The 11,499-nt window shown below is 39.8% G+C and overlaps 1 protein-coding gene across 1 annotated transcript in view; it reads left to right on the plus strand.

Moving 5' to 3' along the window:
* avl9 (AVL9 homolog (S. cerevisiase)) overlaps positions 1 to 9,920 on the plus strand; it is a 48,263-nt gene extending 38,343 nt beyond the window's left edge. Inside the window, exons 15-16 of the mRNA XM_041813975.1 lie at positions 4,091 to 4,179; positions 5,349 to 9,920. Coding sequence (XP_041669909.1) covers positions 4,091 to 4,179; positions 5,349 to 5,482 — 223 coding nt within the window. The 3' untranslated portion in view covers positions 5,483 to 9,920. The remainder of the gene's footprint in view (positions 1 to 4,090; positions 4,180 to 5,348) is intronic.
* Positions 9,921 to 11,499: the final 1,579 nt, after the last annotated feature.

The following is an 11,499-nucleotide window of genomic DNA, read 5'->3' on the forward strand; positions in this document are numbered from 1 at the left end:
TGCCAGGGAGTGCATGGCTAGAACCCCCCATATGGATAGACACATTTATGAATATGTGTATTGAATACGATAAAATGAGTTCAGAAGGAATTAATCCTTAGCATGAATTTGACTATGAGGGTGCAACAAGCCTTTTGCTGTAAAGGAGGAGGCTGGGGTGGAGGAGGTGAAGCTTTGGCACAGCAGCAGAGTGGTGCATCAGTATTAATGTAAGAAGGGGTTAGTGAGAAGTCATGTTTAAAGGAATTGCTGTTTTTAGAGAAAGAGGTGTGGGAGCTGGGAGGCGATAATTGGGAACAACTGGCCGTCAGCTGATCATTGCTATGACAACCATGTCCTGCATGAAGTAACGCTAGGCTGCATTAATTGATGTCTTGTTTGAATAGGCACCTGCCTTTATTTTGAAAGAAAGGAGGAAGAGCAGATAGATCAAAGATTATAACACAAACTTAAGCATGGGAAAAGGAACTTAAAGGAAATAAGGGGTGAGTAAACTGAGCTGTTTTTAAAGTGAAATTGGACATTAAGGAGAAGTGGTGTACTTATTTTACATCACTGTCGCTGCAGGGAGATGCTGACATGGATTAGCTAAAGTGTGCTGGAAGGGCCAATTAGGCATGAGATTGATCTTATTATGGATGTATGAACTTTGACAGCCCTAAAAATGCATAAATAAACTCATAAACTCTGGGTTCATGTGCATGTCGATAGACATAACTAAAAATAACTAAAAACCCTTTTCTCCACATCTGTGTTGCTTCCTCAGAGCAGTCTGAGACCAAGTAAAAGTCTGTTCTCCTGTAAACACGGAGCTGTTTCCTGTGACTCAAAGCTGAACCACAGAGGGGAAACTGGGGTTAGTGGGACAGACGCTGACTGCTCGGATGCTGCTGCTGCTGGATGAAAAAGTAAAAAGAGGAAAGCTGAGTCTATCCCCTCATCACTCCGTGTCCCTCCTCTCTATTTATACTCCTCTGGAAAAACTAAAAACTACGCATGACTTCCTTGTGAATGTGCTGTATTGCATGTGTATTATGGAAGCACTGGGGGGCGAACGCGGCCGACCCCCTTTTCATGTTGTCATCAGCATCAGACAAAGAGCAGCCGGTGGCAGAGATGTTCTCAGAAAACAGGATCCATGTGACGTGCTGCACGGCTGCAGGCGGACGCTGGCTGTTAGAGGATCTGTCTGTATTGTTAGCGGAGCACACAGCGCAGCGTAAGGAGCTGTTTATTTGGGTCAGCCGGCGAGATGGAGAGTGTGTGCGTGTCCGCCGGGCTCGTCTCTGAGCTGACTGTGTGCACGGCAGCTCTAGGGAAACACTGCTCTCTGTTACTAGGAGAGGAAGGGAAGCTTTCACAGGCTGGAAAAAGTTTAAATAAGGCCTCCTCTCACTGTAGAACTACTCAGTCTCAGTGTCTTTTTAGGGACACTTTGTTTAACTGATTCTGAGATTAAGAAAAGTACATGCAAGGGTATAGAAAGGAAGCAAACAACATCAGTAAATGTCAGCAAATAGCTTCAAGACTGATCAGACACAGGCACTGACAGGCCGTACATAGACGTCATGTAGAAGCCTTATTTTTTAGTCATCATCCACAAAGACAACAACTGTTTCATGCTTTCATCATCATAGATATTCTGATTAATATCAGCTTATTGCACCATATCATCTTCATCAAGTCATCAGTTGTCATCAGTTCTTAGTGCTAAGGTGTTTAAAAGAGCTGAGTCTTTTTGGTGATGCACTGGGTCTTCATCTTTTTCCTGAAGGTGTAATGAAACTCTTTGGATCAAACAGAGTTTAATAATTCAACCCCACTACTTGAAGACTACCTGAATTTTCCAAAAGATGTTCCATAACGCCCTCAAGAAGAAGAAGCGTAGCGGTCCATGTTGATAGCATAGTGAAGTTGGGATGATTAGGGGTCAATAACTTTCCAGCTGCTTTCAGTGTGAATCTAAATTTGATTTATTGATCTCTGGACAAAATTGTCTTTAAGTGTGGCTAACCATCCATTTTATTCTCAGAGGTTGTCACAATTATGAATAATTATCTCATTTAATGCTTCTCTGCCAGAAAATGGTGGGTTGCTCCCTCTAGGTGGGGAGTGTCTTTGCTCCAAATGAAGGAGTTCAAGTACCTTGTGGTCATGTTCATGAGTGAGGGTAGAACGGACCACGGGCCGACAGGTGGATCTGGCAGCATCTGTGGTATTGCAGACGTTGTACTGCACTGTTGTGGTGAAGAGGGAGCTGAGCCAGAGGCAAAACGCTCGATTTACCGGTTGATCTTCATCCCAACCCTCACCTATGATCATGAACTCTGGGTAATAACCGAAAGGGTAAGATCGTGGGTTCAAGCAAAATTAGATTTCTCAGGAGAGTGTCTGGGCTTAGTCTTACCTTGAATCGATCCACCGGCGAATCGTACTGCAGAGCAAATTGCTCCCTCTCTCGTCCATCAGAGCATTTCCACAGCCAGCGCTCCAGTCAGGCAATGGCATGTGCCTGGAGCACTGCTCCGCTTCATTTGAGATACGCTGCAGGTCTATTTTCAGCGTCGGCTGCTGCTAAACCGTGTCAATACCCGTCGATCAGAAAGCTCCACAAAGGAAGTCACAAGCATAGAATATCTGGTTCTTTCAAAATAAAACACAATGCACGGACTCCCAATCACAAATCATCACTATATCAACATTATGTCTCATCCTGCAGCGAGAGCAAAGGGTCAGCTACAACGGTGCCACTGACGAGGAAAAGTTAACTTTTGAGGACATTTAGCCAAAAAAGTTTACATTAAACCACAGATCCTTGAAGCAAACATTAACCTTTAAACTTCCTAATGTACTCACCCAATGGCGGAAGCAATAATATCATGGACTTATACCGGAGAAGATGATAAATTAACCTTAAAAGGTAAAATAGTCCGCTGTTGACATACTATTCCTGCGTGAACTCGCAGTTCTCCAGTGATCTCTGCCTGCTGATCAGGGCTGTGCGCCACGGCGCAGTGCTCTAGACATGTTTCTACTGGGCTCTGATTGGTTCAAATATTGGGTTACAAATAGACTAGCATACAGACTGGATGGAGACACAGAAAACAGAGATTACATTGATATCGATTTCATTCCTTCTCTTTTGCACTTGTACCATCAATTCATGTAGGCGACATAAATTTGGCTTTTTTTATAAGCTAAATATTTATTAATTGAGCTTTAAAAGTTCCATTAAACTGGGTCAAAATGCCTCATTGTGTTTATTAGACATTAAGAGCTATTAATGAGTGTAAATCTACAGGATATTATCAGTTATGTGAAGTGGTCTACAGTAGTATGAAAAGCAAAAATAGCAGAAATTTTGACATAACTTGCCAATCTTATTGAAATCACCACAAATCAGTTTTTCTCAAAAATTTAAAGGTTTTCTGCAATATCAGTACCTTAAACAAGTGACAGTTTCATGTTTTATCTTGTTATAAATTAAGATATTTTCCTTTATTAAGGTTAGAGTACACTGGAGCTTTACTCTGTGGTAAACAATGGTAAGCAGCTCCTCTGTGCAGCTGCAGTGTAGTAGAATTCTCAGTGACAGGGTTTATTTTCAGAGGGAATAATTGGCTCATTAGAGGGTGTGAATGTTCTGAGTGTCAGCTGCAGACACGTATCCTTGTCGTCTTTTTAACACCGACGCTACATGGTGCAGGAGACACATTCCAGCTGAATGTCAGGTCAGTGGGGATCCATGTGAAAGGTTGTGGGTTGGACTCTTACCAGACTTTGGTTCAGATAAAGCCAAGCGGGGCCATATTTAGCCCAAACATTTGTTGTGAAACCTAGCCGGTTTGTTTCCGCTCTCAGGTCAGCTCCAATCATCAGATACTCCACCTGTGGCTGCTGCTCAACGTCCTCCCATTACATAATCCTCTAACAGGTCAGCGCAACATTTAGCAGCGCTGCTTTTGTGTTGTTTGTTTCCTGGAAAGGAGGAAGAATTTCTACAATGTCACACCTGAGACAGAGAGGTGAAGGAACACATGCAGAAGGGGTTTGACATTTTGTTTCCTTGTTTCCATCATTTCTGCTGCAGCTCGGTGCAGAACAGCGAGAGAGGGAAGAAGATCGGGAACGCCATGATGACCACCAGCCGCAGCGTGGTGCAGACGGGGAAAGTAGTGGGTAAGACAACTCAGAAAACCTACAAGTTTGGTCTCCCTTAGTTATCTGATAATTTTTCAATTCAGTTGAGTTTTTTTTTTTTACTTTTGGATTTATTCAGAGTGGACAGGACAGTGGATAGTGTAGGAAATAAGCCAGAGAAAGTGGGGATGACATGTGGGAAAGGAGCCACAGGTGGGATTCAAACCTGCTTTTCCCACTTCTGTACATGGGGCATGACATAAGTTATTTGCACCCCAATTCAGATAAAAGCCAGGTCTGTTATCCTGTATACAATAGCAGTACATAGACCACGACAGATGCGTTTCGGTCCTTAATCTACATCAGTGTTGTAGACAAAGAGTAAAGGTGAAGTATGCTGCTGCTGCCCAGGATTACTGGCCCTAAAATTACATTTTTTAAATGCTGATTGCTCATTTTTCTTGCCTTTTTGTTGTGCACCAAAGAAGTTCATGTTGTTTAGATTGTGCTCCTTTTTTCATATTTTAATTCAGCCAGACACAGTGGCGTGTCTTTGAAGTCAAAATACTGACAAAATTTGTATAGCATTAGTCCAGGCAGGCCACTGAGTCAGGTGCTGCCATTTAATTGAGATCAGCTGATCTCACGCAAGCCCTCATCAGCTGACGGCCAGCTGATTCGCTCTAAGCATGCTATTGGTTAATCACACTCATGCTGCCTTATTTAAACTGCTCTAGCCTGGTTAATCTTTGCTGCTCCCTCTGCAAGCCACTTTTTGCAACCCTCCTCCACCCCAGCACCTCCTTTCTGACTTAATCAGTGTCTTTCTATTGTCATTGATGCATGCTCTGGGATTTTTGCTGCTTCTCTCTCTGCCTCAGGCTTCCTAGATATAGGAAAGGCTAGAATACCTGCTGTTAGCCACACCACCAAATATAAATAATGGGAATAAGTGCAAACTCATGTCAAAGTCCAACACAGATCCTGTGAAGTATGCTCAGAACACCTGTGCCAGTTTGGGGCTGATTGAGGTGTATACATATAGGAGTAAGTTGATCCATGGCCGAATTGTCTAGGTCTATTAGTCTGGCTTATGGACAACTTCAGGACTGAAATGTTTTTGTGTATTTTGAAAGTCCAGTTTTAGACGAACACAATAAATATTTTCTGTCTGCATGTAAACTTCCTGTGCCCACCTCTGCTCTCAGGTCAATCTGTAGGCGGAGCATTGACCAGCGCCAAGTCAGCCATGTCCTCCTGGTTCTCCACACTGGCTCAGCCGACAGCTGTGACCCCCCCAGCCTGTCCAGAGCCAGAGCCCGCCGTGGAGGCCAAACCCTGAAACCACAAACCCCACCGGTCCTCCCCTCAGTGACTTTGTCCTCGTCCTCTGATCCTCCAGCTGCCGTGAGGCCTGAGGCTCAGTGGAGCGAGGGAGCTGCTCCGGTCATCTTCAGTATCAAGGAGTCTGAAAAAACAAACCTGAGAAACACTCAGGACAGGAAAGCATCACTGCCGTGGTGCTAGCTGTACAGTCCACATCCACTGTGAGGCAGAAACTGCCATCAGTAACGATCAAAACATGGAGATTTCTGCAGGCTGCATTGTTCGTCACTGCTGCAGTGTTTACCGCTGGACGCTTTCCTGTGAGACACTACCAGATGCTGTTGTTGGGTTTGCGGTGTTCACTCTTTGCTGCATATTTCTAGAGTTTGTGGATAAAACGGACTATTATAATTTAAAAAAAATATGAATCTATTTCACAGGATTTGACTAAGAAGCATGAGCTGTGATACCTCTGAAAATTTTAATGGTTTGAATTCAATCTGGCTCATGTTCAGTGATACCTCTGTACTAACGCTGTGGTCATCATGGTAACTGCAGAAATTCCTGTGAGAGATAGATTAGTAGAAAAAAACATGCTCACTGACTGAAATAAGGCTGCATCCAAGTCACTTTGTTATATTGAGTTCATTTTTAGTAATATTTGAATTTCTTTGTTTAGTTAAATGTCTAGACACAAAAGAAGCACATGGCAAATAAGGTTATGGATTCAATTCTGAAACAGGATATGAATAACATTTCTGCTAGCTTAGTAATTCTAAGAGTACAAACCGATAGTTTCAAATTTCTTCCAACTTCCAATTGGTCTGTTCAAAATGAGACAAAAAAGAAACTCTTCTTTTTTTTCTGAAATAAAAGCTAAGGCATGGAAGCTAGCAAGAAGCTAATTAATAAGAAGCTTTAAATTTGTTTTACATTTTCAAAAATTAGAGATTTATCAGCAGTTTGAAACTCTGCCACTGATGAGACATTAAACAACAAATGCTAATTCATAAGGAAAACGCTTGGTATTGCTCATCTTACCTTTAGCTAGCAGAACACAGTTTAGCTAACTAGTGCTAGTTAGCAGTAGTGAAGGGAATTTTTATTACAAGAAATCAATACATTCAGTAAAAAATTGTCAATAATTCAAAAATTAACCGTAGCAAAAGTTACAGAGCTGTACGGTTGGTAAACTCCGATATAGCATTAGCCTGTGTCTTTGCTTATGGGAGCTTCAAGCTAGCCTCCTGTTGCTACAGTTAAAAAGCTGATAGTATTAAAGTATGCAATACAGTGTATGTGTGATTTGACAATCACTGAATTTGCATTCACAAATTTCACGTATTTATCTCCATTTTGGTCAGTTAGCTAGAAAGATGCGTAATAACTGGATTAAGCTCTCTATATTTTCAGTAAAGCTAGCTATCCATGCCAGTGAGCCATGAGGATGAAAGTTAAGTTTTTAGTGTATTTATGATTGACAATAACCAGAAAAGCTAATGTAGGTTAGGCACAAATTTGCGATTCTATGAGGTATCTACCTAGCAAAAGATAAAACAGCAACCAAACATGTTTGGCTGTATGTTTTTACAGTTAAGCTGGCTATCAACACCAGCAAACCATAAGGATAAAAGTTTGGTAATTGAACTATCCAGGGGTGTTATAGCTTTCTTAGTTAGCTACAGCTGAACAAGAGTGATCTGGCTGGAGACCACAGATCTCTGACGGCCCCCCTCATTAATGTGAGAAACCTTCTCTGTCAGAACTGAAGTGCTGTAACTTGCAGATACAACCCATTTCCATTTTTAAGATTTTTTTTCTTTTAAAATTCATGATTGGTTCATAAACAAAGTCTTACAGTTACAATCATAAAACAACCAAATTGCAAACAGCAACATTTTATAAATAAAACAAGGAAAAGGGTTAGAGGTCTAATCAAGGGGTAAATTATGTATGGATCTGTTTTATTTGTAGATATGCAAACAGTGGTTCACTTTAGCTTTGTTAGTTTCAGCTAAAGCTAGCATAGCTACACTAGCTACATAGTTGATTTTATTACATAAGCCAATGTAGCCAATTAGCCTTGTGCAACATGAGCTGTAGAAAATGTAGCTAAATCCAATGAAGATAGCTAACATAGCTAACATCAGCCTCATAGCCAGAGCTTCATAAGCTTTAGCTTTGGCTGCACTAGCTACATAGCAAAGTTAGCTGTGTAGCTTATGCAGGTAATGGAGCTTCATTTGCTACATTAGAATGTTTTCATGATGGATAAACTTTTTCCCTGTAAGCACTGTTTACTCAGCTTTATTTAACGGATGATTATCAGGTTTTGCTGGTCAAGTTTTTAACTTTTGGTAGCCTAAACCTTACCTTACCTTAGCCCAAATGAAATGTTAAACTGATTTTATTTTGAATGTTTTAGCATATATTTGTTACTAACAGATGCATGTTCTTACAGTGTCAGTCTGCGAGAGGAGGCATCTTAGGGCTACGGTCTAAAGCCAGGCTGTCTTGAGCTAATCTCCTTTAAATGTTGGTCACAGTGTGCTGGTGAGAGTGAAGAGGTTTATAGTACATTTGTACTCATAATGCATAATAACTGAGGTAGCTAGCTGAAAAACATAAACCAAGCATATTTGACTGTATGTTTTTACAGTTAAAGCCCCTGTAAAGTGATAAAAAAAAAAAAAATTATGACAGGCCACTGTGTTGTGAACCCCCAGGTCAAATCTCAGTCATTTTTTATGATTGATAGTTTGTTGATTTTGACAACAGATAAAGAAAAGTAAAACCTTGAGACCAGTGACATACCTGAAAACAAAAAAATAAATAAAATGAAAAAAAGCATTACACGCATTACAATAGGTCAAGTTTCAGTCATGAAAAGCATCCCTAAGTTTATAGAATTACACTTCAAAATCATGAAAATTGAAGTAGTAATATCTGCTCTAGAATGGTATGGGCGAGTCTGTTGAATGAGCTAAAGCCACACCCATTCAAGAGAATCGATTGTCTCATGTTCTAAAAAATGCTTCTGATCAAAATGCAGCTGCCTGGCCTTTTTTTTTTAGTTAGGTTTACTAATCACTCTGTTGGAATTAGCATAAAGTCTGTCAACTTCCAAGTAGTGTTAGGTTGTGCTAGTGCTAGCTTGCTTGCTAACATGCCTTAACTACCATTACAATATCATAAATGCTCAACAAGAACATGTTGAGGATTAACAATAGCTGCATAATCTGTAATATAGCTTGAGTTAAGTAAAAAATCTACAAAGGAAGGTTGTCAGTGTGCAGGCTAGTGCTTTTAGCAAGGCTAGTTAACCACACTGATGAAATGTAAAGACGTTTTTCTTAATTTATATGTACAGAAATGGAAAATCCAAATATCAGGGCTGAGACCAAAAGTAGAATAATAGTAGATGCCAGTTGATTAAATTTTAATTTTTTCGATCAACTGATTTTTGCAAAGAATACCACATTGCATTTTTGTGCTTTTCTTTACAAAAGCATTAAATAGTAACTAGTTTTAATATTTCTCTTACCTCGTTATAAATTGGCAAATAAGAATTTTGAGTGATGCATTAATCCCTATTTTCACTCATCTGATAACATTTCATCATGTCCAAAAAAAGTTTGAAATTTTTTGAAGATTTCTTCCAGATAGTTCATCCAAAGTTATTTTATTCAAATGTTCTTGAATTGATCTTTGTTGTATTCATCTCTCTGTTTCAGAATAAAAACACATTAATGGCATTTGAATGCAGTTACTATCTTAACCACAGCGTTAGTACCTGAATCCTCGTGTACCTGATGCCTGATTTTGTGCGTTGACTAACGTGATGAACCCCTCTTTATCTATGAAGGAAACCTGCACCCTGCTCTGTGTTATAATCCCTCACCCAGGCCTTTTTGTACTTTGCTGTCAGAACATATATTGGGAGAATTATATTTAGTGAATCTGAAGCTAGTTTAAAGTCTTATTTATTTGTTGTGTAAAAACTCATAGATGTCCATGTTTTGTCATTAAAACACTGGAAGCAGTCCTGATCCGTGGACCACGGTGTGTATTTGCACAAAGCAGCCGCTCTATCCTATTTATGTGGATGTTTATCTTGTATTTGTGTGGTTTTTGAGGATGTTTTTCCCTCCATGATACAAAATTTCAACACAGGTTGATTCAAAGTGGTCCAGTGAGCATGCTCTGTCCGGTTCTAAAGCTGTAATGAGTGTCATCTTTATTTTGTCATGTTTTACCTTTTTTCTGCCATCGAGTCATTCTGGATTCTTCTGTTGATTTCTGGATTCAGCTGTTAAAAGCTGTTAATGCTTTTTTTATCCTCTGATGTATTTTTTTTTTGTATTTAAAGATATGAATGTACAGTGAATGAAATATTCACAGCATATTTTCTTGACAGATGCTTTTAATGTATTTGAGAAGAAAGTGATACTATATTATATTGCTGTATTAAAAAGTCATTAAAAATACACTGTGGTATTTATTTTCTCAGTCATTATGAAGCAGGAATCTCTTCTTTTATTCCCTCTGGGTTTATGTCTGGTCCAAATGTAGGTCAGCCAAACAAAGTTGTTGATGAGCTCGTTGTTGTGGTCTGAGCACGTGGCCAGACAAAAACGCACCCGTGTGCTGTTCCACAACAATTCAGCTACATCACCGCGGCACATGAACCCAGAGACCTCATCCATCAGGAATTCACACCCACCTATCCTGGACAGAGAGAGACAGAGCACAGACAGTTTTCATCACCAGTTCAAACACATTTTAACTTCTTTGGATTAATCATTCAGCAGATGCTGCAGGATTATTGATTTGATTTTATGGCTAGCCAAATCTCCAAAGTTCTAAACTAATGGTGATGTGAGTCAGAAGTTTTAGTCAGGAAATACCTGACATACGAAGGGAAATATTTAAAGACAAGTTTTGTTCTAATCTTGATGATGACAGCTTGCAGCAAAATACACTATCTCAAAATATTACAATATTGTGGAAAAGTCCAATTTGCAAAGGTTTCCTGAGCCTTCATTCTCTCCCTCTGGTTCAATACGCACAACCACAATCATGGGAAGACTGTTGACTTTACAGTGGACAATCACTGTCATCCTCTACAAGGAGGGTAAGCCACAGAAGATCACTGCTGAAAGTTGAGGCTGTTCTCAGAGGCTCTATCAAAGTAGATTTATGGAAAGTTGACCAACAGGGATGAGTTCAGCCTTCAGAGGATTGTCAAAACAAAGCAGATTCAAGAACTTAAAGGGGCGTCACATGGAGTGGACTGAGACTGGGGTCAGTGGATCAAGAGCCACCACACAGACAGGTCCAGGAAATGAACTACAAGTGTGGTGGAGAAAAAACACACAGGACCATTTTGCTCTCAGTGGGCCAAAGTCCTGTTTTCAGATGAAAGTAAATTTTGAATTTCATTTGTAAATCAAGGTCCCAGAGTGGGAAGTTCAGAGAAGCCCAGAATCCAAGGTGTTTGAAGTCCAGTGTTTTCAGTTTCCATGGTCAGTGATGGTTTGGGGTCCATGTCTTCTGCTGCAGTTGGTCCACTGGTCTTTATCAAGTCCAGAATCAATGCTGTCAGCCACCTACTAGGAGATTTTAGAGACCTTCACGCTTCCTTTTCACCTACTCACAGTGAAGCCAGAACTACCAAAACCTTGTTTACAGACCATGGTATTACTGTATTTGATTGTAATGTTGAATCTAGAAAATTTATAAGTTTCACTTCTTGAATTAAATCACAGCAAAAAATGAACTTCATATTTCAAGAAATATCAGCAGGCCTTTTTAACAGAACATGCTGTATGGGATATATTATTATATTTTATGGAAAATGACATATAGAAATTGAGATAAAAGCTGTTTTAAAACACTTACTGCCTATATAATATCCATTATTTTAAAGAAAAAATACAGCATAATTATGCCTCATTTGAAGTGATGTTTTTAAACTCAATATGTAGAAAATATATTTTAGGGAAAAGATGCATGCAATTTTAGACTAGAATG

This window comes from Cheilinus undulatus, linkage group 19 (genome assembly GCF_018320785.1).
Source record: "Cheilinus undulatus linkage group 19, ASM1832078v1, whole genome shotgun sequence".
Taxonomy (NCBI): domain Eukaryota; kingdom Metazoa; phylum Chordata; class Actinopteri; order Labriformes; family Labridae; genus Cheilinus; species Cheilinus undulatus.